Source organism: Tauraco erythrolophus, chromosome 1 (assembly GCF_009769465.1).
Source record: "Tauraco erythrolophus isolate bTauEry1 chromosome 1, bTauEry1.pri, whole genome shotgun sequence".
NCBI lineage: Eukaryota > Metazoa > Chordata > Aves > Musophagiformes > Musophagidae > Tauraco > Tauraco erythrolophus.
Genome location: NC_141465.1, coordinates 136,442,327 through 136,469,647, shown reverse-complemented (window position 1 = coordinate 136,469,647; position 27,321 = coordinate 136,442,327). Strand labels below are relative to the sequence as shown.

Below are 27,321 nucleotides of genomic sequence, written 5' to 3'. Positions count from 1 at the left end.
GAAGAGATTACATAGGCTGTACATAGAGTGTCCATGGCAGGAGATGTTCAAGCACATGCCAGAAGAGTGTGGGGACAGCTGGTCTGGACCCCACAGGTCCCCTCCAGCCCGGGTGTGAGAGTACACCAGTGTGGTAAAACACTGGGGATTGCTGAAGGTCCCAGAGCTGCAGGTTTTCAGGATAGGAAGGAATATTTTGGTCAATGTCTAATCAACACCAGGCTAAATGTGCGAAAGAGGTCCATGGGGGGACCACACCTCCAAGCACAGCCCAGGCCCCCAGCCAGGCAGGGTGAAGGGCAGAAGTCAACAACAGAGACTCCAAACCATGCTGGTCCCTCTCTGATCCTGCCTGTTCCTTTGTTGTCCTCATTCTCCTTGATAATTTCTGCTCTAAAACATCAGAAATTCACTTTTCAAAACTCCTGAGGTGTTCAGATCCTAAAAACATGGAGAAGCCCTCACTGCAACTCATCTGGGAGCTGGTTGTGCACCACCAGCAAGCCGGGTAAAGCTTTCAGCTGGGTGTTGGCACCAGTTTCTCCTTCCAACTCCTGCCTCGTGGAGGAAACCGTCTCAGCACAGAAATAGATGAGGCCACGTAGGTATCATAAGCCCATACAAAGGCAGATGGACGGGCTCCAGGCGTGACTTGCAGCCTCTTTTCTCCACACATGCTGCTCTGTTGGTAGAGTGATGGACCATGGAGAGGTGGAATCCATATGTGACTGAGCTCATGCTCTTTCCCAATAGTAACACTTCGCTCTGCCAAGCAAAAGAGCTGTGTTGGCCTCGGGGACAAGGGCCTCCCCTGTCCTTGGCTGGCAGGGCTCGGGAGCTCCGTGCAGACGCGAAGCTTTTGGCCTCAGAAGGTGGCGAGAAGGTTTGGGTGGCGACCTCTGCCAAGGAGTAAGGAGAGGAAACGGTGGGGCCCAGACAGTGCAGGCTCAGAGCTGTCCTCCAGCTACAAGGTGCCATTGTGAAGGAGGCTTTGCCGAGGAGGAGGGGAGGACAGGGAGAGGGGCACCGTGGAGGACAGAGGATGGCAGGGGGAGGAGAGAAGCACGGTGGCAGCCAGGGCTCCATCTCTGGAACTAATTTCTCCTTAGGGAGAGAGGTGAGACATGAACATACCCAAGAGACCAGCCACACGGGCTGAGGGTCACTGTATCCATATCCATATATCCACCCAGTGTCCCTGCCCATGTCAGGGGGGTTGGAACTGGATGATCTTTGAGGTCCCTTCCAACCCAAACCATTGTGTGATTCTATGATAGGTTGGGTGTAACCAACCTCTACTGCTCAAGGCACAAGTTTTCACCAGGGGTAGAGTATGTCCAACAAAGACTCGGGGTTGAGGCACTGCAATACTTTCCCAGACCCAAAAGAAACACAACACAAATATCTACTGGACCATGTTTGTCCAGCAGAGACAGGCTCCTCTGGTCTACAAGTGTTGCAAAGCTAAAGGTCTGGGGAAAGAGCAAGAGGACAGTGTCATTTGACAGTGTGTTTGCTGTGCTCTGGTCTCTGGAGAACACACCAACCAGAGCATCCAAATCCACCCATCCAAAAAGTGAGCTGGGGGCAACTCATTCCCCCTGCGTCCACCTTTGCAGCAGCTCTGCAAACTTTGCTCCCAGTGACGGGTGGACCAGGGGGAAAAAAAAGCACAAAAACAAAAATATGGAGAGACCAGAACATTTTTTGGTTTGTTTTCCACGTGCGTTTGGCATGGAAGTGGGCAGGTTTGGAGGAACAGCCCCTTGTTTGCCCACGTGCTGTGCCTCCGGATGGGGCTGCAGCTCGTGGCAGGGTACACGGGGGCCAAAAGTGGTTTCCAGCCCCTGCAACTGAGGCAAGAGTGCAAAAGTGGGGGAGGTGGAAAAGCCAACCTGCTGTCAGTGTGTTTCAACTGACTACAAAAGGTCTGGAGCACCATGAGAAAAGCTTGAAAAACTGAACAAAGCTTGGAAAGCTCCAGGTTTCCACACACACCTCCTCCGTCGCCGGCTGGTTTCGTTACAGGACTCACCTTTAATTAACTTCCAGTTGTAGATTTCCACCTCTTCCATGGTCTCCTTCTCAATGGCGATCGTCCTGAGGATCTCCTTGGAGGTCTCCGAGCTCGGTGGCACAAACATGTACACCAGGACACGGTTGGGGTTCTTGCCGCACCGGGCGGTGACTGTCTCATCGGTGGGTTTGACTCTGGTTTCTGGGCAAAAACACAGACAAGGTTCATGAAACAGGAGCAGGAAGGAGCTTGGAGGAGCCACCTCAGCACCCAAGCTGAGGAGAAGGCATCTCATTGGGTTTGATGTCATGCAGTGCAGCGGCGTCTCCGAATGGGACCTTGGATCCCAGGATCCGCTCTCCAGTGCCGGCATCGGCAGCAAAGGGAGATGTTGATGAAGGATTTGGGGACCTGCTCATCCCCGTATTTTCCATTCCCCTTGATTTTGGCAGCCTCCGTGCCAGTGGGGATGGAGAAGGGGGATTTTCTCCACCTGGATTCCCCATACCCACCGCAGGGACCTTGGTACATAGAATCATAGAATGGTTAGGGCTGGAAGGGACCTTCAAAGGTCATCTAGTCCAACCCCCCTGCAAGGAACAGGGATATCTCCAACTAGATCAGGTTGCTCAGGGCCTCGTCCAACCTGGCCTTGAACGTCTCCAGGGATGGAGCATCCACCACCTCTCTGGGCAACCTGTTCCAGTGTTCTACAACTCTCATGGTAAAAAATTTTTTCCTAATATCCAACCTGAATCTACCTCCCTCTATTTTAAAACCATTACCCCTTGTCCTATCACAACTGGCCCTCCTGAACAGCCTCTCCCCATCTTTCTTGTAGGCCCCCTTGAGGTACTGGAAGACCGCTCTAAGGTCACCCCGGGGCCGTTATCACAGCAAAGCCGAGGCTGGATTCCCCGCTTCCCATCTCGCTCCCGCTGCCGTGCCGGAGGAGCAAAGCGAAGGGATGAGCTCGCAGCACGGGAGCCAGCGCCGTGGCTGGGCTGCCTGGGCAGCGTGCCCGGATCAGCCCCGCGGGTGGGCTCAGCCCCAGCCCCAGCCCCCTCCCCACACGGGGTGCTGCAGCGGTGAGACCCACATCAGGGGCACCGGCGGGACCCTCCGGGACATTTTCAATATCCTTGGTAAAGGAGAGCTGCTAAACTTTTAATTTTATTTCTTTTTAATGTAGCTGGAGTAATTAAGAATCCCCCATGGTTTTGGAAGGAGATTTATTGCCTTTGGTTGTGGTCCTTGGAACGCCGAGGAGCCCAGCTCCGCTGAATTTAGCCTTGTTCTCCCCGTCGTTTTGGATGCTGAAGCTTTTTACACTACTCGAAAGAAAGTTTGGCTATAAATAGACACGCGGGGTTTATTTCAGTAGGACAGTTATTTTAGGCCTGATCCTGCTCTCCCCCGGGCTTTCTGGAGCGGTCCTGAGCTGCTTGACCCAGGGAAGGGATGGAAATCCCAATTTAAAGGGATGCAAACCAGGGCTTTTTCAGCAACACCAAGACAAGCGTTCAGCTCCGCAAGCTCAACATGACACAAAGTGGGACAACCACAGCCCCCCACCCCTGCCACAAGGTCCGGGTCCATCCCAGACCATTAAACTTCACCCACTCCAGGGCAGCTCTTCGCCTCGATCGAGGCAGCCCCACCTTCACAACAGGGAAGGAATTACACGTCCTCGCAGGTGCAACAGGTATTTAACCACCTCGGAGCTTCACGCTGGAGCCACTCGATGGCCAACAGCATTGGGGTGGAGGAGCAGGGACCTGGGGGTCCCAGCCAGCAGCTCTGTCCCCAGCAACTGCGATGGTCTCCCCATTCCACCAACGCATCACAGCAATTCCCCTTCCATCAGGATCTCTTTGACAAATAGAAATCACGCAGCCTTTCTCTCCAAGCTTCCGGGTGCAAAGGAGGAAGAGGAGGAAGAAGAGGATGGTCATGGAAATGGGGAGAAGAAGACGATGGGTGAAACCTCCGTGCAGTGAAGGACAGGACAAGCGCGTGACTGGGCTGAGCAGTGTGTACATGTGTGCGATTGCTATCTACGAGTGGTGGGAAGAGAAGAAGAAAATCCTTTTTGGCTGGGTGGGAGTGTTTAACTGGAAATTAATGCAGACTGAACAGCAGACGAGAGATCCCAGCAAAGAAAGTTGTAGGCTTTAAACCAGAAAGACCCACAACAATGGGAACGCAAGACTGGAAGGGCTCTGCTCAGTCATCACATCTCATTCCCACCAGGCACCACATCATAAATCCAGCTCATAAACGTGTCAGAAATCTTGTTAAAACAAGCTGAGCTTCTGCCCTTCGCTCTCCCGGGGAGGCCATCCCAGAACCTCCCTGCTCAGAGGTTGGAAAACCTTGAAAATCCCAGCTGAGATTGTTTTGCAGCCTGTTTGCCCCCGTTCTTAAACGTGGCAACGCCCCTTGCATTGGAACAGGCTGCCTAGGGAAGTGGTTGAGTCACCAACCCTAGAGGTACTTAAAAGATGTGTAGATGTGGTGCTGAGGGATGTGGTTTAGTGGTGGACTTGGCAGTGCTAGGTTGGACTTGATGGTCTTAAAGGTCTTTTCCAACCTAAACAATTCTATGGTTTTCCCTGGTGAGACCCCTCCACTAAACTACGTTGAAGACACACATCAGAGGAGATGATCAGAAACTGCTGCATCTGCAGTCAGGCTCAAAGACACTCAGGTATCTTTAGTCTCTCTGGGGAAGCCAGTGGGTGGCCCATCACCTGAACATCTACTGCTGAATGATAGTACAGAGAGGTATAACCTAGAAAACATTCTCCAGTGGGAACAGGAGAAGATCTCATGCCCTGCCACATCTTTGCCAGGTCTGTTGTTTAAGGTAAACAGCTTTCCAAAGACCAAGAAGCAGCTGAGAAACCCAAGACTCTTTGAACATGAAAAAAAGAGGTCCTCTCCACCATGTCCCAGGCCCAGCACCAGCTCAGTTCTACCTGGCCCACCCCAACAGTTGTGTGCCTAACCCTCCCCTTCCAGAGATGGGGACCTCAACTCAAATTCAAACAAACCGTGAGTGCCACAGATAACCCCGTACCCAGAAAACGTCCTCCCAGTTTCAAACCTACGTTTCGGGTGCCAGAATTTAACACTTTGACTTCTTGTCCCAGCTGGAGGTCTGGAGAACAGATTGTGCCTTCTCCCCAGAAAGCATTTTCTATCTGTCTGAAGACTCTTAGCATGTCCCTCCTTGGGCATCTTTCTCCAGACTACACCTACCCAACAGATGCAAACTTTTGGGGTTGGTGCAGTTTCCTCATGTTGGGTCAGTCCTGCTGTCCTCCAAGACTGGCCAACCCTTACATCAGTGCTTGCCCAGCTGAACCCACCTGGTGTGAATACAAGTCACCAGTGATGTGGAGACCTACACATCTGCTCCGGGCTTTAAACCAAGGCTAAAGGAAGGAACTGGAAGGCAGCTGCAGGAGCCGGTGGGATCTCACCTACCTGGACATATTTTACAGCATTTCCCATCTACTTTCTCTGGATAGTCACATGGATAGTCCTTGGGACACGTGATCTTCTGGCAGTCCTGGACACCATCCCTGCAAGTGCAGAGGATGCAGGGCAGGAGGCCGTAGAGCCGGAAGACGGGATGCCACACCTCCCCATGGGAGTAGGTCTTCCCGTTGTAAACACAAGCTGGAGGAGAGAGAGAAAAGAGTTGCTGGTGTCCTCTTTGTACACCCAAGGCTTGGTGGAACTCAACACATTTCACCATCTCAGAAACAGGTGGCCCTGCTGTCTTGAGGAACATGGTCCTCCAGTAGCATGTCGGGCAGCAGCGGACCCAGGGAAATTGCAGCCATCTCACCCAGGAGGTGCCACGGGGCAGGAGGACCAGCTCCAGGAGATGGAGGCTGCTGGGGTCAACCACCCTGGTGGGGATAAGTGGTAAGTGTGGGCAGGACCACACCTGCCTCCAAGTCTCTGCAAGCCTAGAGTCTCTCCGAGGCTGTCACAGGCATGAAGCACAGTGAAGGGTGCCACCTGCTGACTCCTCCATGAAAAATTTTGGAGGTCCCAAAATTTCATCCAGGACTTCACCTCCAAGGACTGGAAAGAGCCCTTCTGGAAACACAGCGGTGGGAGAGCCTCCCGGAGGAGAAGGGACCTGTCTTTTCCTCTTCTTACTCTCTCCTCCAGGAGGAAGACCACAGCACTGGGGTAGACCCAGCCCACGGTGGGTAGGTGCAAGGAGGAACAACCTGTCTCTCTATGGCACTGTCCTGGAAGGACCATGTGGAGTCTTCCAGCTGAGCACCTCCCTTCCCAGGTCCCAGATCTCCAAAACACCCCAAGGACCAATCTTCTTCCAACTCTTTTTGAAAAGTAGAAGGTGCATGCAGCTAGGGGGCTGTGGGCCACCAGGGCTGAGATAGCTGGGTGAAGCTGGCTGTGGAGAGGCAGGAAGTAGGACTTGGTGGTGGGAACCTGCTGCTGAAACAGGTTCCCTGGAGAATTCACCTTAGGCTACGTACAAACTGCCTGGCCCCGCCATCCCTTACCTTTCTTGTGCTTCTCTTTCATGACGATCTTCACTGTGGTGCCACCTCCTCCCTTGGGTTTGAAGCTCCTGGGAATGAACTCCAGGGAAGAACTGAGAACAGTGGACGTGGTGGCTCCGGGTGGCTTTCTGCCCATCGCTTCCCCCAAGCACTGATCTTGCGAGTGCCTCTGTGAGCAGTCAGAGAAAAGAAGGGGACTCAGACCCAGGCAGTTGGGTTGTTCTCACTCTAAAGCATGCTGGGAAAAGCCATGCACACCTTCCATCAGGAGTGGAAGGTCCAGAGACCACAGGGATGAGCAATAACCCAAGAGCCATCTCGGTGCTGAGCAGTTTGTGTCAATGCCCCACACTGGTGTCCTCCCTTTGCTGCACGTGGGTCATCCTCCTTGGGGCAGCACCCTTCTCGTCTGACGCTCAACCCCATGCCCTCTGGTGAGGTCCTACATCACTAACACAGGCTGGGAATTGGGCTGGTCTCTTCCAGATGCCTGCTGGAAACTGAGGACTGGCATTTGTGCAACCACACCAGGATGGTAAGGACAGGTTGTATCCTGTCCTCTCACCTGGCTGGCAGCAGGAGGGTTGGTGTGGGGCTGCCAGCCAGCAGGACTAAAATCCCAGGAGCATCCCAGGCTTCCAAGAGCAAACTGCTGGGACAAGACAGGCGGCACAAAGGGTCCCCTTGTGTCTATTTTGGAGGTTTTATAAACTTTATAGGTGGTGGAGGTGTGACGCTGGCGTTTCACCCAGCAGTATGGAAAAGGGCAGGGCCAGGAGCTGTAAGTGACCTAATCCCACAGACCTGGCATGGGACACCCAGCTCTGAAATGTCACCATGATTCCACCCTCAGAAGCCAAGGAGTCACTTTTTCCTTGCTGGGGCTGCTGGTACAAACAGCCTGGAGAAAGCACGCTGGTGGCCAGCTCCAGCGCTGGCTGCTCTGTGGGAGCTACGTCTGGGAGGCAGGACACCTTTGAGCCCAGGGCGGAGAGGAGACCCCAGCTCCTGAAGCAAAAGTCCTCAAAGAGAGATTTGGGCCATCTGACTCTATGGATAAGGGTTACGTCTGGCTGTCGGTCACCTCTGAGTCTGTTCTGTCCATGTTCCTCAGGTGTTTTAACCCACTGGCCAACCTCAGCCAGGTTGGCCAACAAGGAGTTGAATTGCCCAAGATTTCTAGTTCCCACAAGTCTTTTTCTTTTCCAAAGATATCAGAGATGCTTCAGAGGAAGAGGACAAGAGTCTGTCTTTGGCAGTCGGAGGTCTCAGCCTATGCTGATAGCCCTCACCTAGAGTCAATTCCAAGACACAGTTCATCTGCAAACAGGTGTCTGTGGTTCTGCTGTCCAAGGAACTGACTGCCCACCTAGACCTGCTGTGGGTCATTTCTTTGTAGAAGACTATGGCCAAGGGCAAATGGCTTGCTTTGAGCTGTTCAACGGGGCTGTGCTAGGAGCAATAACCTGAGGTTTAAAATGCAAACGTCACGTACAACACCTCGGTTTAACTGCAGGGGTTCCTCTTCCGTGGACTTCTCATACGAGCCATCTGCAAGGAAAAAAACATTGTCCTGTGAAATGCTGCAGGGCTGGATGAAGAATTGCTCTCTCTTTGACTGAAAGCAGCTCTCTTCAGGGTGCTGGCCCACCTGTGAGGTCTGGAGAGAGAGGAGCTTTGAATATGCAATTCACATCGCCCAAAGCAAGTGGGAGCCATATCCCAAAAACCCTTTTATCTCCACTGTGAACAATAGTTCCACTCCAAGAAAGACAGGACCATGTAGCTTCTGAAGTTAGATGGCATGAAAACACCACAGAGGTAGAGCATGAGGTGATGGGGATGATCTGGCATTAAAAAGAAAGCCAAAGACATTTCTCACCGAGTCAATGACATGCCCCAGCTGCACCAAAGAAAACTAGGAGAGAGGGACGCAAATTGCAAAAGGGGAGAGTCTTCAGGAGGCACCTGGAGCAGGTCATTCCGTGCCCATGGCCAGGAGACCACCACGGCCTTCCAGCTTCATAAATATTTCTCATCTTAAATGGTCATTTTATGCTGTGGCTGCATTGTCAGCAAGGTGTGAACCCACCTATTCGCTCTTGAGACTGTCTCATCTGGAGACAGGGAGCTTGATTACCTCCTCATCCTCCCAGGTGTGAGCCAGGGGAAAGAGCAGCATTTGCAAGAGTTTCTCCCCCATGGCAAGCTGTGGGAGCAAATCTCAGCCATGCAACATTGAGGTGGAAGTGGAGAGGGTTTCCCTGATCGTCCTGGAAACTTCCCTGAAGCAAGAGCAGCATGCACAATCTTTACATGGTCCATACAACCATCTCCATTCTCATGGGTGAGTGGTCTGGAGGACTTTGCCTTCCATGCAGGTCATATCTCTTGCATGATGCACCAGGGGCAGGGCAAAGAGCTCAGCTCTGGCCAGCACATGGGCTGCAGGGAGGCAGGACACAACTAGGTGTGGGAGGGGAAGCATGCCAGAAAAAAACCTGAGCCCTCATCTTTTGTTTCCTGGTGCAACCAAGACATAGCAAGTGGCCTGATGTACAGCACAAGCTTCCAAAATCCTGCTAAAGTGGCTTGAAATGGCTCCTGCTAGCTGGTGGCAATGCCTACGTCTCCCAGCCCTCGCTCAGGAGCAGCTCCTGGGCCCTTCATTACCTTTGCAGACCTGGCAGCAGGAATCTGGCACGGTTAGGGGAGAGGAGCACAACAGCTCTGGGCAGGTCACCAAGCCGCAGTAAATCTGGCCTTCCTAGGAGACAGGAGCAAACAACAGCATTGTCAGCGTTATCAAGGTCTGGGGAGGGGTGCTGGTCACCCTGGTTGGGGTGCCAGCACATTGCAGATCTGATATAAATCATAAGTCCCTCAATGGTCCATCCTCAGATACCACCAATCATCTGGCAACTGACGAAAGCCGAAAATCTGCCCCTCTGTACTCTCCATCCTGTGGGTATAGCGGGCTGGACGGTGTCTTCTCCTAACATGGCTGGTGCACCGATTGCCAGTCTGCATGCTCATGAGTGGAGTCGTCTTCCCCAAAAAGGGGGAGGCAGAGCCTTACTCTCAGGCATCGTTAAGTGCTACTGGATCTGAAACAGTTCCAAGTGACACGAGAACCTTTCCTCTGACATCTCCCAGGACAAGGACCTGGAGGAGAGGTGGAAAGGAGAAGTGTGATGCTGAACCCAGACCCAGGTCCATGCTGCAGCTCTGCCCTCCCTCTGTGTTGGGTTATTCGATCACACCAGAGCCAAGCCCACAAAGACACTGGGTCAAGAGCTGTGGATGGACCTTCAGGTGTAGACCTTCTTCCACTGGCTAGGTGGTTAGTTTGGAAAACCTCATGGCTGTAGTGATTCAAGCTGAGAACAACTGGCCAAGGCCAGTCTTGGTCTCGGTGCATCCCAGTCCCACTTCAGTCAATGGATTTGCACCTGTTTTCTGCAGGGCTGAGTTTCTGCTGCTCTGCAGAACGGTAAAAACACATGTTCAGCAGGCAGACCTCAACAGCAAGGTCCACTTCTCCATGCAGTAATTTTCTTCGTCGTGTCCCCAAGCTCTCAGTCATAGAATCATAGAAACATAGAATGGCATAGGCTGGAAGGGACCTCAGAGATCATCTAAATGATGAGGGACCTCAGAGATCATTCAGTCAACTGAAACCAAGGGGTGAACCAAGGATTGCCTTAGAAAACCAAACCACAGCAGCTTCTTCTGCCATCAGGAAGCCAAGAAGCTGTGCAGGGGACATGAAGAGGAGGAAGAAGTCTGGTAAACGAGAGGATCTGCTGGAGGTTCATAGAATCATAGAATCATAGAATGGTTACGGCTGGAAGGGACCTTCAAAGGTCACCTAGTCCAACCCCCCTGCAAGGAACAGGGATATCTCCAACTAGATCAGGTTGCTCAGGGCCTCGTCCAACCTGGCCTTGAACATCTCCAGGGATGGAGCATCCACCACCTCTCTGGGCAACCTGTTCCAGTGTTCTACAACTCTCATGGTAAAAATTTTTTCCTAATAAAAAAAAAAGGTTGCTGCAAACCAAACCCTGCTCTCTGCTTCAAGGACCTCCACGGAATCCAGACCTGCATGGAGTGAGGTTTGGCCACATAGCCTCTTCTTTCTTTCTCCTTCTGACCAGCAGCTCCCGGCGAAGACCTGCCTCAAGCAGGAAAGAGCAAATGCCATAAAAAGCAGGATTTATCCCACAGGCTCTGGGCTCGGGGCGGGTTTCAAAGAGGTTTAGACCAGCTGTTCACGCAGCTGTTCTAGCAGCTGACAACATCAGACACAGCCCGGTGAGCCCCGGCACTGCAAGGCTCCACGGCCATCCTTTTATTTTCCCCTTCGTATCCAAGGCGTCATCCTGCCGAATAAACAGAGCCGGAGCGAGAGCCAGGGCCTCTGAGAGGGACACGAGGGTCCGCAGGCTCCTGGGGATGGTGGCAGATGGGGTGGGAAAGCAGGGCCAGGTGGGCACGTACAGAGAGGTTCGAGGGCTCCTTCCTGGCGTCTGTCCCCAGCCTGGTGGGGTGGCATTGAGTTGGGCTCCATCAGAGAGGAACCAGCCTCCAAACTGTGTCATTTCTATGTCTGGGCTACTCCTCTCACCACCTGGCTCCAAGTCACCTCACTCCAAGGTGTGCACAAGTGCCAAGGGCTCAGAGCAGCTACCCTGGTATTACAAATACTTTACTACCAAGTGCCAGCTGATGGTAACCACCGTGTGCGTGCTCTTGGCACGAGAGAGGGAGGTGGTTTGGGCTCTCTCACTCCTTTTTCTTTCTTGGCCAAGCTTAGTGTAATTATTTGCAAAGCAGGAGCCTGGTCCCATCCAAGGGCTCCGTTCTGGGGAGTGAAAGCCACATCTTCAACCTTCTTCTTTGTTAGGGCAGAGGCTGTAGCTGCTGCGAGCGGTTCCCCACAGCATCCAAGTCCAGCGTCAGCACTTTCTATCCCCTTCCTCGCTCCCTCTCGAGGAGGAGGAGCTGCTCCATTTATCTCCCAACACTCAGCTCCTGGCACGCGTGGTCCAGCGCTCCGCGCACCTTCCCCATCGCCGCTGGCCAGGCTGCCTCGTGCTTCCCAAGCGAAGCGTCAGGACTTGGTTTTTGATGGGTTTTTGCAGGATCCCAGCCCGTGGGAGAGGGATGGGTAGAGTGGAGCCAAGCGCTGACTCAGGGCGCTGCTGGAGGCTCAGGGAGGAGGGACGTGGGCGACCCACCACAGGGATGCACACCGAGGACCACAGAGCACCCCGGATGCTGCTGCAGCCCTTGGGTAGGGCAGAGCAGATAAATTGATTGGGACCAGCAAGGACAACTGGCACACAACGGTCCTGCAAAGGTCGCTACAACTCAAGGTGAAAGGCAGACACTTCCTGCAAATCCTTTTCATGGACAGCCTGGAAAACACACGCATATCTCCAGGGTGCAGCTCTGCACACGATGGCCTGGACAGCTGGTGGACACACTGGAGGAATTTCCAGATGAGATCGGCTCCTGGTGCAGCCCAGTCACCTGGGTGCTCAAGCACGTCTCAGCCCTGGGTTCAGCATCCGCTTAAATCCAAGCGAGGGGGACGAAGATCACCAGGCACCTGCCCATTGTCATCTCTGATGGCCAGGCTCTGCTGCAAATGCCCCCATCTCTCTGCCATCATCTCCTGGCTGCATCAGGGGTGAGCTCCAACCATGCAGGGCAGGATCTGGTTACTGAAGGCACCACGAGACACAGGCACCCAGAAGTGGTTGGGAGCCACCAAATCCTTTCTGGAGCTCAGCTCAGTCCCACCAGCTGGACACTGGGCTCAATGTCCCAAGAACTTCTGAAGCCCAACAGTTGGCACCTCGTGTCTACATTGCTTTGCAGGCACGCTGAGGTCCTTCAGACCCCCATGGCCACAAACCCCACCTTCTTTGCAGCGAGCACGTACAGGGAAAAGCTCCCAGTTGTCCTCTCGGTCAGCTGTCTGCTGTACAATGCCTCAGTGGGGCAGGTGGGACAGCTGGATGCTGCAAGGACAACCCCAGAGCGCTGGTCTTCACAGTAGGCAAATGCACCTGCTGGTGTGCTCAATGGGGATGGGGCTGTCCCCCTGCCCACCCCAAGGAGCCCCAGCGGAGTCCACCCAGAACTGGCCCAAGGGATCTCCAGTTGAACAACCCACCCTTGGAGCAGCTTGTTTGTGCTGTTCCCATCAGGGAGGAGATGCTGGTGAGTACTTTATGTTTCAATCCCAGGGCCCAGCGGGCATTTGCAGCACACCTTGCTCTGGGTCAAGGCCAGACAACACACCCAAGAAGAGAGGGAAGCACCCAGCTCTACGGTGGTCCATAGTCACTGGGCAGGGAGGACCCAGCACCATTTCAGAGGAAGCTCAGTCTCTGATCCTGATGATAAACCATCCCACCACGGGCTGGTACCACCCAATGGTCCTCATGAGGTTTTTGACCTGGTGGGACACTGTTGGGGTGCAGGAGCAGACCCCGAGCCCTTCCCACCTCCCGCGGGCTCGCAGGTAGCTTACGGAGCAGCTGCACTGCACACACTGGTTCGGCTGGCGGCTGGGAAAGAGCTCGCTGGTGGTGAACATCTCGCCTTGCTGGTAGGTCGTCCCATTGTACTGGCAGGACTTGACGGGCGCCCGGAGGCCAGAAGGGGAATGTGGCTCTGGAAAAGAAGATGAGAAAGAAACAGGATGAGAGCCAGTCCTTGCCCGGCCCCGACGCAGCATGGGTGCTCAGCAGGTTCCCTGCCACCCCAACCCAAAAGGACAAGGAGACCTCTACACACCACAGTTGTCACGAAGAAGCAGCCGGTGCGTTGCGTGGCCCGTGGGGCTTTGTGTGGCTAAAAGCTTTTGGAGAACAGGGTTGCCCTGACCAGGTGGAGCTCAGCACAAAGGTAAAACTAGAAGTCTGACCTCCCGAAGTCTTGTCCCCCACCGTGCCAGAGCGGTGGTGAAAGCTAGTCAAAAACTATCGACGACTTGGGAAATTAGGGGAAAAAAATAGAAAACAAGGTATTTTTAATTTTTTAGCTAATTACCTATGGGAGAAGCCCTTTTGATCTGACTTTGGATGTTGGAGGTCATCATCCAACACCCAGGAGAGAGAAAAATTCAAGAATTTTGTTAAAAATCTTCAGAAATGAGAGTTGTAGAACACTGGAACAGGTTGCCCAGAGAGGTGGTGGATGCTCCATCCCTGGAGACGTTCAAGGCCAGGTTGGACGAGGCCCTGAGCAACCTGATCTAGTTGGAGATATCCCTGTTCCTTGCAGGGGGGTTGGACTAGATGACCTTTGAAGGTCCCTTCCAGCCCTAACCATTCTATGATTCTATGAAATGGTTTTTGTTTTCCTGTATCCAACACATTTCACTGGCAAATGATCTGAATAAAGTGCCAGCTCCTCCTTTGTCCCCGAACTGTGAACCAACATTTTGTCCCTGCAAGTTAGAGACATGGGAGACTTGGAGAAAGTGGTCTGACAAGAGAGCTCTTTTCCATCAAAATGACATTTTTTGGTGGAAAAATCAACATGAGCCACCCGCCGTGACCCTGTGAGCAGGGCCAGACCCAGCATGGCTGCGCTGTTCCAAGTGTGAGCGTTCAAGTGACTGCAGTTGAGATATGCCCAGAAGGACCACGGCCACCTTGTCACCCCCTCCTCGTGGGATGTCCACCTACCAAGACACCGTGGGCAGCACTGCTGGGGGTCTGTGATGGGGCTGGCACACTGCAGAGCCGGGCACTGGATCCGGTAGCACCTGGTGTTGGCATTCTGAGGAGAGATAGGGAGAAAGACGGTTCGTTCAGCTAGATGTTCACCCCTGCAATGGGAGGAAGATGTTGGATGATGGTCACATTATTGCAACAGATTTTGCTGGTTTAGCCAGCCAAGGACATCTCCATTCTGGCTCAAACCGAGCCAGCTCATGGCCTCATTTCTCATAATTAAAGACCATCTGTGGTCCCACAGTAGCCCTGAGCCACCTCCACCCACAGCCCATCAACACTACTTAGAAAGCTCCCTCAGAAGGTCAACCCAACACCCTCGGGGGAATGAGGGGCTTTTTCAAAAGGAAGGAGATTAATTCAACATCCCTACGGGACTGGAAAGGGCTTCTCTGGTCAAATTAGACACCAGAACCGATCTGCTTGAAAGCTGCCAAAGTGATACCCCAACGCAGCAGCATTCCCACCACCTCCCGCGGCACCTCGCGGGGGACGTGCCTCGGAGCAGCTGCAGCGGATGCAGTACATCAACCCCTGTGGCTCCAGGTAGGGGTGCCAGCTCTCGCCCGGGCTGTACTTCTTGCCGTTGAAGTCACAGAACATATCCGGCCCTGAAAGTCAACCAGGAGAAGCTATGTGAGAACGGGCTGGTCCTTGGGAGACCTCTCCTCCCTCCGTGATGAGAATCATAGAATCATAGAGTGGTTAGAGTTGGAAGGGACCTCAAAGATCATCTAGTTCCAACCCCCCTGCCATGGGCAGGGACACTCTCCACTACACCAGGTTGCCCAAAGCCCCATCCAACCTGGCCTTGAACACTTCCAGGGCTGGGGCAGCCACAGCTTCTCTGGGCAACCTATGCCAGTGCCTCACCACCCAAGAAGAGCAAGGACAGCTCGGTGCCTTCATGCTATCCCCCATGAGCAGCTGATGGCCACATCCCATCCACCAAACCCCAGACTGAATATATTCCCCAAAAGCCATTTTTATGCTACGATTTCGGGTTCTTTTAGCCTGGGACCCATGTGACCAACTGGCAACTGTTCTGTGCAAGCTGGACTCCCTTTGCAGGCAAGGAACAGAATGGGTGTTTCTGAGGCACAAATCAGAGTTCTCTCTCTAATATGTCAGTAGAAATGCTCGTTTGAAGATGGGCAGGTGATTTCAGGGTGATGCTATGAGACTGAATTTTCCCCAGAAGGGCCGTGAGTCATGGCGGGGATAGGACAGCCTGAATTTATGAGGCATTTTCACTGTTACCCAAAAAAGATGAAAAAAAAAAGACATTTTGGGGTAGAAACACATTTGGAAGGAAAACCTTTTGCTTCCCTTAAGAGCTTCAGCTCATTCTGTCAAGGATCCCCAGACAAGTGCGATCAGCACACGAGCAGCTGAGCATCAGCCCTAAGGAGCAGGACTGTGCTGGCTTGTCCCATCCCACCAGGCTCAGCCCCTTGGCTTTACCAGGCTCGACGTAGCACTGGTCTGGTTGGAGTGGGTTGAACCACAACTTTCATTTCCAGGGGGACAGCAAGCCCACCTTGTCCACTTTTTGCCCCCAAAAGCACAAACCCATGCATTTTTCTATTCCTCTCTGATCTCATCATCCTGAGAAGAGCCAGTTTCCAGCCACGCTCCTGAACTGGAGGTGTCTGTCGCAGAAACGATCCAGCCCTGCCTACAACGGCATGGGTTTAACCTTGCCATGGCACAGGGAGAGGGACGAGATAGATGGTGCTCAGTACAACTGGTGAAGGAGATCCCCTTTGGAGACCTCCCCTCTCCCCAGATTTTAGCAGGTCCCCATCAACCCTTCCATCTCCAAGCCCTTGATTACACACCAACCCTTTGACAGGATGAAGCCAGCCTTAAGCAGGATCTGTGGGACAAACCGTGGCCTCAATCACCACCAAAAAGCACAGGGATTTGGCCAGAAAGCCCAATTCAGTCATCAGTGGTTTCGTTGCTTACAGCCCCACTAAAAACTGGAGGTGATTTAAAAGGTTATGTCATCGAGGGGATTTGAGGTAGTCTGGGCAATGACGTTGCTCAAAGGCAATGGAGACGTTTACAATCCCTGAAGCATTTATGGGTCTTTTAAAACCTTGCAGCACCCTGGGGACACGGTGAGAGGGGAAAGGGCTGTTTGCTGAGGCATCGTGCCCAGCTCCCACCGCCCGCCGCATGAAGTCAGGCAAGCTGGCAGGTGCTGACCCTGCTACGCTGCTGGAAGGACTCCTCGATGAATAGCAGAGGGTCCTAAAAACGAGCTCAGTGGCATTTACCACCCCAGTGATGTAAAAACCCATCCCATGCTCCACTCTGTCACCTGGGGCAAAGCAGTGGTCTCGAGAGCCCGACCAGCGTTGTCCCACCTTGCCAAAGCTGAAGATGCCACCTGCTTAATGTGTTTCTCCCACCTATCGGGTAAAATTCATATGAATACACGGTGGTGGGGTGCCATTCCTCCTCCAGCTTCTGACCATCCTCAGGATAAACCCAATTAATGCTCTACCACAGCTGGTCCCTGTGGCCATCAGGAAAGGTCCATGATGATCCTTACGGTCTCTTCCAACTCAAGCCATACAGGTCTGCCAGCAGCCCTCATTGAGTTGATGGCTTCGAGCACATGATTCTCCAAGCTGCACCTTCAAAGGAGGTGGCCACCAGCTGTCCAGACCACTTAGTCCAAGCCCTTACTTCCAGACCACCTAGACCAACCCAGCATGGCATCCGCAGAGGTGATTTGCAATGGTTTTGGAGTGGATGCCATCAGAGGGGCAGGCAGAGACATTTTCCTTCCTTTTCCCTACTCAGGTCTTTACACCGTCCCCATAGCTTGCTCCAAACCTCTTGACAAGTCAACAAACTCGTATTCCCGGCCATGCATGACACGAGCTTACAGCAAACCGCGCAAGAACGGGGAGCACGTGGCTGGAAACCGCAGAAACCTGGGAGAAAGGGGAAAAAAAAAAAAAAATCCACAGAACTGAAAAAAAAAAAAACCCAACCCACACTAAAAAATAAATCATCATTTTGCAAAAGGGTGAGAAAATGACTTCATTTTTCCCTGCTTGCAGCATCTTCATGAATTACGCCGAGGGTGAAGAAATCGAGTTGCCTTCACGTGACGCGGCCCCGCTCGGCTCGCAGGCTTTTCCGTGCCAGTTGGCTCCTCCGCTCCAACATTTAATCACAAGTGGAGCCCTGGTTTGGGTCCAGCCCTCGAAAGCAGCCTGATTCATGTCTGCCGAGCGCCCGCCGCCGAAATTACAGCCGACGGGCAGCGCCGGGCAGCGGCAGGCACTTGCCCGCATCTCAGGAGCGCTGTGCTGCGTCTTTGGCAAGAGGCGCCGGCACGTTTGGGTAGAAGCAAGGTGGGGATGGATGGAAGGAGGAGGCTTAAAAGCTGGAGGCTCTGGATCATTTTTTCCCCATGCCAGGCTAATAATTTCGTTTTCAGAGGTCAAACTTTGGATATCGTCCCAATTCACTCGGAGTGAAAAGCCATTTGTGGCAGTAAATCGCTCCCGTGACGTTCGGTCTCCTTATTTATTGCATCTTCAGCAACACCACGCTCACAAAAGTCACGTTGTTTTACTTCTCAGTTTCCAGAGAGGGCTCCTGAGCTGCGGAACATTTCCGAGCCTGCCGTACCAAAACTCCAGACGAAGCCATCACCTTGTTTTCCTTCCCGAGGACCACGCCATCGCTGGGGAGGAGAAGACAGCGGGCCAGCCGGGTCCACGTCACCTTGGAGACACAACCAGAGCTTGCTATTACAAGCCAGGGGCTCCACACTTGGAGGGGACCCTATGGGACCTGGAAGCAGGAGCAGAGGTGGAAAGGGATGAGCTCCCCATTGCAAGCACCTCCAAGAACGGGTCCCATCTAACCAGTTTCTTCTAATACAAGAAGGCCCTGATACAAGACCCTGCTCTTCAGAGTACCATTATGGGTTGTACGAACCAGAAAAACTAACTGAAAGCCATGGAAATGGTTCCTCTGCTGCCCAACGGCAAGTCCTGTGGCCTCATGCCCAGAGGAAGGCTGGGAGATACCGAGGAGGGCAGCTCCTCCACATGGGAGCTGCTCTGCCTTGCCCACCCCGAAGGGATCTGCTGGGGACATCATGGAGAAGGAAGGTTTCTCCCTGCCTCCCCGTCCAACAGCCGTTTTCTCCCACGGCTCCAGTGTTTTCTTGGGTGAGGACCACCTGGTTACATCCAAATCATCGAATACTCCAAGCCAGGGTCTGAGGCCAGTGACCTGACCCTGCTCAGGTCCATACCCACCTACTGGAACCACCTTGGCCCAACTGTCCCCAGTCATTTGGCAAAGCCCAAGTTGACATCAGCCAACATCACGCTGGGGAGCGCACCCACAGCAAGAGTCTGGACAGCTCTGGTCAACGCTTGAGGCTACACCCAGGCTCTGGTTAACTTTGATTATCATTAATTGTCATTAATTATCATTAATTGCATCCTGGGTGGCAAGGAGGGTATGTATCACCAGATGGAAAGTACGACAGGGAGGGCAAGGTAAGAGAGGGCTGTTACCAAGAAAAGGGTGATCTCTGGCCATGGTAGGGACAAGAAGAAGCAATCAGCTTGGGGCAAAGCCTGGAAAATTTAGGATAGGTGTTGCAGGAAGTTTTCCAGCTACAAGAAGACTGAAACCCCAGAAGAGGCTACCACTGAGATGCTCTATGAACCCACTGGAGCAGCATCTTCACAAGATGGTCAGACATCAATCCAGGGTGACAAACAGAATGGTGTGGAAAACCCATCCCGCACTGCGTTCAGTGGCTGTTGATGTCTCTCTCACACCATGAGGATGGCCTCAATGTCTCTTTAGGACATATCTCAACAGCTTCATACACCAGCCACCAATAGGATGTCATCTCATGTCTTCACGACCTGCTCTAGACCCAGTGAGAGACCACGAAACGAGGGGAGATGAGAAAGACCCCACAGCCTCCTTGTTGAACCATCAAACTGGCCAACATTGGTCAGACCACAGCCAGACACCTCCTGGCCTCAGATGCAGACAAGTCCCCTCGGGACAGCATGTCCATGAGACCTGTCCCCTGAAGCTCTCCCACCCGCTGACACAGCCCATTTGAGTCAGTTCCTTGCACCCCTTCACATTCACAGCAGACAAGGACATCCCCATGGGCTTCCCAGTACAGTGTGACTCATCCTACTGCCAGGGCATTTTGACCATGGCTGACCCAGGGGACAAAACAGGTCAGATGTTCTCCTGCACCGCTCTTGGGCCTGTCAGCAGGAACCACAGCGAGCCATCAAACCTGCAAGCGTGATGGCTACCAAAACACCGTGTTCTGCTGCCAAATCCTCCTTTGGCTCAGGCTGAGCCATGCTCACTTCACCTCCCTCTGCAGACAGGGACTGATGGTCAACAAAACCAAGCCACATCCACACGCACGCATGCAAGACCCTGCCCCTACATCCCTCACTCCCACGTTGGAGTTTCCCAGACCTGAGCAGTGTCCTGATGGGTCATGAAAGGTTCAAAGCTGCTTTAACATGACTCCATCAGCCCAGGGAACAGCTCTCATTCACACCCCCGGTACTCAGCCAAGTCTCTGCATGCGTGGGGTCACCGTACATCGATCTCGATTCACACTGGAGCTTCTCTGCGCTACAGGACACTGAAGAGTCCCCAGAGGCAAGTCCCTGCTGCAGTTAAAGCCTTGACCCGTGGCTAGAGAGGGGCTAATACACCCAAGAGACTCCAGAGCATGGAGAGCCCTGTGCCTCAGTTTCCCTAGCAGGGACTTTCACTCCAGGTACCAAACTGGCTCCAACCGGGATGATGCCAAAATATCCCGCGGGTCTCACCCAGCTTCTCCCTCATTCCATCTCACGGCACTGGGCTTCCTCCCATCTCCGCACCCCCAGGCGATCTCCCCGTACCTCTCCCCCGAGCAGGGCACGTCTGAGCCAGGCTCCGACCGCTGTTCCGGAGGTCACACACCTGCCAGCCAGCGCCGCGCCGGGCGTGCGGGGGGGTGTTTACGCAAACCAGTTTGGGAGTTTGAAGAGCGGTGCTGGCTGGTACACGACGTCCAGGCGCTGCGGTGACAGCTCTGTATTTATGAAGGGCTTAAAGCGCGACTCCGCTGCGAAGGGACTGCTTGAACCGCACCGTGTGGCATCCCGGCGACTCCGCTCACGGCCAGATCGCTTCCCACGCGCGCGCCTCGCGCAGTCCCGGGCTGGGAATTTCTTCTTGGGAGCCTGGAAAACTGCAGCTCTGCAAATGCAGCATCACCGAGCTGCCCAGGGCGGGGAAGCCGAGTGAAGTCCCGCGCTCAGAGCATCCCCGCGGGCTTTGTGAGCAGCAGATGGGACCTCATTTCCCTCCGCTCCTTCCCAAGGGGATGTCTGGTTGTCTAAAGCGGGGCAACCCTCACCTCTCCCTTACCGTGGCCGCCAGTGGGATTTGCTTTTCATCCCGGTCCTTCCCATCTCAGACTGCTCAGGCCCTCGTCACACTGGCTCCAAACTCATAGGATCCCACGAACCTCCTTTTCTCCAGGAAACACGTTGAAAAGAAGTGAAAAGGCAACTTCCAAGCTCCTGGGGAAAACCACGGCGCCGCGCTCTCCGGAGACGCCGGTGTTTCAATGCCTCCAGCCAAAACATCACCGCGTTCAGCTATTGCCACCGAATTACTCACAGTGGCCGGGCTGCAGCACGTTCGGCCCAGTAACCTGTGCCTCTGGTGTTTTTTCAGCTGAGAGTGTAAATCCCCTAAAATAGCCTGTTTCTGTGGGCAAATTCTTCTTTTCTGACTTGCCTTCAAGCCCGAGCGTTTCTGTTTCTCACCTATTTTTAGCCACAACACTGTAGGTCTCTTGGCTGATGAGCCTGCTCGTAACTAATTTATTCCTGTCTCTGTTCTCCCTGAGTGCTCAGCCCCGAGAAAAATGTGAGGCAGCGAGCTGCGGAGGTGGACAGCGGAGAAAAGTTCACGATTTGATGAGGATCTTGCCACCAAGACCTCCCTGACCTCAACCACGGGGCATCTGGAGCCCAGCCAAGCCGCCTGAGCTGTGGGACGTGCCTGGTGGCAGAGACAAAGCGATGCAGAGCTGGGAAGTGATCCCAGACCTTCCTGCTCCAATCTTGTCCTTGTCCTGCAGTCCTGTCCTGGTTTTGGGACCACAAGAAGTCTCCAGCCTTTTATCACCATTAGAAAGCGTAGAAACATAGAATCATGGAATGGTTTGGGCTGGAAGGGACCTCAAAGATCATCCAGTTCCAACCCCCCTTCCATGGGCAGGGACACCTTCCACTATACCAGGTTGCCCAAAGCCCCATCCAACCTGGCCTTGAACACTGCCAGGGATGGGGCAGCCACAGCTTCTCTGGGCAACCTGTGCCAGTGCCTCACCACCCTCAGAGGGAAAAATTTCTTCCTTAGATCCAATCTAAATCTCCCCTCTTTCAGTTTAAAGCCATTGCCCCGTGTCCTGTCACTACACACCCTTGTCCAAAGCCCCTCTCCAGCTTTCTTGTAGCCCCTTTAGGTACTGGAAAGCTGCAATAAGATCACCCCGGAGCCATCTCTTCTCCAGGCTGAACAGCCCCAACTCTCCCAGCCTGTCTCCAGAGCAGAGGTGCTCCAGCCCTCACATCATCTTCGTGGCCTCCTCTGAACCCGCTCCAGCAGCTCCATGTCCTTCTTGCAGTGGGGACTTCAGATCCCAAATCCTGCAAACAGATCCCAGCGCTTCGTCCCAAAGCAGACAAACTCCTACTTGCCCCCACTCATCCTGGTTTATGCCCAGTTTAGGGGCTCTGCTACCATCAGCAGGCACCTCTGAAAAGCAAACATCTCACCTAGCACCTGTTTCACCTTCTGGAGATGTCTCCATCCTCCTCCTAACCTGGGTACCAGGGTTAACGCAGCCCTGGCAGAGGCAGGGAGTCAGACCCACATCCCTCGTGCAAGAAACAGACGCCGTGCTCCGAGCTCAGCAGCTTTCGACGAGCCCAGGGAAAGGAAAAGAGCCAAACTCACCCGGGATTTGCTCTCCAAGGCTCTGCACAGCCCCATCCATCCGCTCACACACCCCACTGCCAGGACAAGCAATCCAGCGCCCAGATTTCGGGTCGGCGCTCCGCGAGGACGATTATTTGCCGAGCGCATCGTAAATCACCCTAACGCAGCCACCGCCAGACTCGGCTGGGATTTCCAGAGATTAAAGGGGAGAATAAATGTAGGGACACAAAGGGTCCTGCTCTGCTTTGCCGGGTGCTTGGGTGGCTTTGCGATGCTATAGGGGTGTCCAGCACCCATTGGTGGGATCTCAGTGCCTTGGCCAAGCCAAACCAACCTCCTGGCCCCGATTAACACCTCCAGCACCCTCCAAGCTGCTAAACTGCCCTGGCCAAGTCTTTCCAGCCCTTTTACAGAAGGAAGTGCTGAACCTCCCTTCCCCATCCCAAATCTTACCTGCCCCAGTCAGCCAGCTGGGAGCAGAAGCCAGGAGAGAACAAGGGGTGGACACAGAGACGGACAAGGGATGGACATGGACAAAAGCCCCCAGCTTTGGTTTGGTGGGGGGGGTCATTTTCCCAATCTGTTCATGTCCCCATCCACCCTTGGAGGGGAGATGCACCCAGGTGGGGTGGGATCCGTGCAGGGGAAGGGCTGTAATTCCCCCCTGCCTCGTGCTATTTCTAGCTCATGGGAGGTGGGTCCCAGATCTTCAACATGTCCCTGCCAGCCCACGAAACCCCACAGCCCCTCACCAGCACGCAGGAGTGTGCTGGGTGCTGTACGTCCCCGCAAAGCAGTCGGAGACAGCAGCGGGCGGAAGGGGACACAGCTGTGTCCCCAATGGTACAGGATGGGGGATCTGGCTTGCTGTGTGGCCTGGGATAACCTGGCCATGGAGGACCAGCACATGCCATGGCGAGGAGCCTCCTCGTGTCCCTGGCCATGCCCGCAAAACCCCCCTGCAACTTCTTGGGGACCGCGGCGATGGGGAAACTGAGGCACGGAAGGACCCAGCGCAGCCAGGAGGGGAGCGGGGGGGACTTACGAGCCCGGGCTCGGCTCTCGGAGGCGAAGAGGAGCAGCAGGCACCGGAGGAGGAAGGCGAGGGGACCCGCCCCGGGAAGCATCTCAGCCCGGCGATCGGCGCCCGGGGGCTTCGGTCCCGGTGCCCGGGGGGGTGCCTCGGTCCCGGTGCCCAGGGGTGCCGCTTCCCGATGTCCCGGTGCGGTGCCCGGTGATGTCTCGGTGCCGGGGGGGGGGGGCTTCGCTCCCGCTGCCGGTGCCCGGTTGCGCCGCGGTCTCGATCCCAGTGTCGGATGCCTGGGGGCCGGTGAACGGGGGTGACGCGGTGCCGGTGCGATGCCCGGGGCCGGTCGGTGCCCGGGATGCCGAAGTGCCGGTTCCAGGGGGTGCCGGTGCCGGGGGTGCGGCGGTGCCGGTGCCCAGGGGTGCCAGGGGTGCCGGTGCCGGGGGTGCCGCGGTGCCGGTGCCCGGGGGTGCCGCGGTGCCGGTGCCCGCGGGTACCGGTGTCGGTGCCCGGGGGTGCTGCGGTGCCGGTGCCCGGCGGGGCTCGTCTCTCTCCGATCAAAGGCGCCTCCTTTAGGGAGAGCCGGAGAGTTTGTTTGTTGGTATTAAAGGCGGAGATGGGGGCGGGGGGGGGGGTGGGGGGGAGATCCGCAGGGTGGGTGTTTGGTTTTTTTTTTTTTTTAATTATTATTATTTTCCCACTTTTTTTGGGTGTTTTAGGAAATTCCTCGGCGGCGGCAGGGCGGAGGGAGGGCGGGCGGGGAGGGGGTGCGGGAGCCGCAGGTTTAACCCCTGCCTCCCTGCGGCCTCGCCGGGGCTCTGAGGGGAGGCGGAGCTGGAAGGACCACCCCGTCCTGGGGTGCTACGAGGTGACACTAAGGGGATATGGCACCAGCAGTACCCGCAAGGCTCGGCTGCACCCCTTCTCCCTGTTAAACCCCACCCAGACGCCCGGCTCTGTGATGCTCAGTTCCCCCCCCCCCTCAGTGGGAGAGGTTTAAAGCCCCACGCTGGGGTAAAGCCCACACGGACGCATTTACCCCATCCCGGGGTGAAACCGGCCCTGGCACAGCCCAGAGCATCCCACACTCCGAGTGGAGCAAAGCAGAAATCCGGGCTGCAGCCTCCCAGGGCTCTGCTCCACCACCGAGGTCCTCCAGTGCTCTGACTCCATTCCCAGTAAACCTCAGTTCTCTTCCCAGTGCCACGGAGAGGCTCCTTCCTCTGTGGGGCAGCGGGGTGCAGCTATCCCCCCTGTACCCACAGCATGCAGGGCAGGGGTTTCAGCAGGAAAAAGCAGTGGAGCTCGCTCTCCCCGTCAGCTGCTTTACATTCCTCCAGCTGCATAAAGCCATCTTAAATGACCGGCGTAGCCCCTGCCTGCAGGAACCCCCCCTGGCCCCATGCCACCATCCCAAATCCTCCTCCCGCCATCCCAGCAGAGCCGAGAGCAGGGCTCGCACCTCAGCTGCCCTTCGTCTCCGCAGCACGGAGCTGCTGGGCACGAAACGTCGTGGGTTGGAAAGCCACCGGTCATGCAGTCACCCCTGGAGAAGCCACCTCGCTCCTGTTCCCACTGCTCCCCAAATCCAGCCCTGGTCTGCCTGTCTGTGGGGCTCAGCTTTCTGCTCTCCAAGACCCCCATGGAGAAGCTGGGCAGCACTGGATCCTTCCTGAGCAGCTGTGTCAGCTCAGCAGTGCTGGTTTCCATGGCCAGAATAACCCAGGGCCACCAGTCCATCATGGAGATGGGTTCCTGCAGCTTCCTCAGACCCACAAGGCCAGATTTGGGGTGGTTTTTTACCCATTTCTCCTGCTCCGCCTTCACAACTCATACTTCCCTGGGTGCTTAGAGCACGACACTTAATTAGCACAAGAAATACAGGTTTTAATGCTGAGCTGAACACCTTCACACCCACATTCAGTCCTCTGGGAAGGCGTGGATGGAGGTCCTAGACCTCACAGGAGCCCTTTGCAAATGGCTTCACCTCTACACTGCGGGGTCTCTCTCTTCTATCTTCTTCTGCTTCCCCCCACCACTGGCTGGGGAGAGACTGTCATCACCTGCGATCCCTTTGGCACCAGGTGGCCAGATATCTCCTCCATCAGCCATGTTGTTATTTATTTTCCTCCATCAATTCAAGCTCGGGATCAAGCTTTCCAAGGTGTAAGATCTTTGTGGCTGATGCCAACCCGTTTGAGAGTTGCACCAAGCCACCAGCCTGCCAACAACTCCAAGATGTCCCCAGACTTCTAATGGTGGTCGCACCAGCCACATTCCCCATTTGTCTCGAAGAGGAAAGCAGACAACGAGAATTTCTGCAGCAAAACCTCTTTTTTTCCATCCATCTCTTCTTTCTGCGTGTTTCTAGCTCTGCCCCAGGAGCCAACCACATCCCCCTGTACCAAACTACGCCCGTAGGTGCCTTTTCCTGGAGCTGGATATGAGAGAGGAAAATCTCCTTTGTAATAAGAAACTTCTTTTAATAACACTTTAAATCATCAGCTTTGTTATTTTTCTCCTTAAGCTGCTGAGCACAAGAAGTCAAGATGCTTTTCTGCACCCGCACGGACTGGATGGCGTCTTTTGGGAAGAAGGTGGCAATCACTGAGCCATGGCTAGCGAAGGCAGACGAGCCCTCATCCCGCAGGATATCCCGTACGGGAATATCTGTGATCCTCAAAGAGCACAGCTTCGTGCGTAGAGCAGGAGACAGAGCTGAGTCGTCTGCGGGGATCGTCACAGGTCTACTTGTTTATAAGCTCTAAAAATAATTTTACTGCTTGGTGCCCTCCGCGAATTACGAGCACGATTCTGCTGAAGGACTCAGACACTCCAGGGGAACGTAGGAGCCCATAACCCTGAGCTGCTCTGCACATCGTCTGGCACCCACCAGCTCCAGAAAGCACAAGCAGTGCCGTTGCTTTTGCTTTTCCAGGCTAACCAGAGCAACCCTGATGTGACCACACACCTTCAAGACAAACTAAAAAGTTGGTTTTTAGAGAAGGCAGCAACATGCCTTGTGGATTACAGCATCCGATACGTCAGAGAAACTCAAAGCCTGGGATGGTCCCAGAAAGCCAACCGTGTCCTGGGCTGCATCCAGAGCAGCGTGGGCAGCAGGGCGAGGGAGGGGATTCTGCCCCTCTGCTCTGCTCTCCTGAGACCCCCCTGCAGTGCTGCCTTCAGCTCTGGGGTCCCCAACACAAGAAGGACATGGAGCTGCTGGAGCGGGGCCAGAGGAGGCCACAGAGATGATGCGAGGGCTGGAGCACCTCTGCTCTGGAGACAGGCTGGGAGAGTTGGGGCTGTTCAGCCTGGAGAAGAGAAGGCTCCGGGGAGACCTTCCAGCACCTCCCAGTACCTAAAGGGGCTACAGGAAAGCTGGAGAGGGGCTTTGGACAAGGGTGTGTCGTGACAGGACACGGGGCAATGGCTTTAAACTGGAAGAGGGGAGATTTCGATGGGATCTAAGGAAGAAATTCTTCCCTCTGAGGGTGGTGAGGCACTGGCACAGGTTGCCCAGAGAAGCTGTGGCTGCCCCATCCCTGGAAGTGTTCCAGGCCAGGTTGGATGGGGCTTTGGGCAACCTGGTGTAGTGGGGGGTGTCCCTGCCCATGGCAGGGGGGTTGGAACTGGATGATCTTCGAGGTCCCTTCCAACCCAAACCATTCTGTGATTCTATGATTCTCCTCTGAGCAATGGGTGGGCACCCCTGCAGCTTCCGCGTAGGTCTGGGACAGGGATGTCCCATGCTGCAGTTGGAGGACCCGCATTTTTTCCCCATCTTACTGTCCCCGCTGTGTTATCTGTGCACTGACAGCTCCACGCAGGGTCGATTCACACCGGCCAGGTTCAACTCACCCAATGGTCTCCAACGTACCATCTAACCCAGCTTCCCTTGTTTCACCGCTTCACTCATTTCCAGTTCCC

The 27,321-nt window shown here is 54.7% G+C and overlaps 1 protein-coding gene across 1 annotated transcript in view; it reads right to left on the bottom strand.

The window, feature by feature from the left end:
• The window catches only part of CHRDL2 (chordin like 2), a 28,779-nt gene extending 5,291 nt beyond the window's left edge, over positions 1-23,488 (bottom strand). The window contains exons 1-9 of the mRNA XM_086615309.1: positions 23,407-23,488; positions 14,826-14,938; positions 14,280-14,373; positions 13,118-13,260; positions 9,244-9,337; positions 8,066-8,121; positions 6,571-6,739; positions 5,510-5,704; positions 2,036-2,218 (exon numbers count right to left, since the gene is read on the bottom strand). Of these exons, the coding sequence (XP_086471435.1) occupies positions 2,036-2,218; positions 5,510-5,704; positions 6,571-6,739; positions 8,066-8,121; positions 9,244-9,337; positions 13,118-13,260; positions 14,280-14,373; positions 14,826-14,938; positions 23,407-23,488 (1,129 nt within the window). The remainder of the gene's footprint in view (positions 1-2,035; positions 2,219-5,509; positions 5,705-6,570; positions 6,740-8,065; positions 8,122-9,243; positions 9,338-13,117; positions 13,261-14,279; positions 14,374-14,825; positions 14,939-23,406) is intronic.
• Between the last annotated feature and the right edge of the window lie 3,833 nt (positions 23,489-27,321).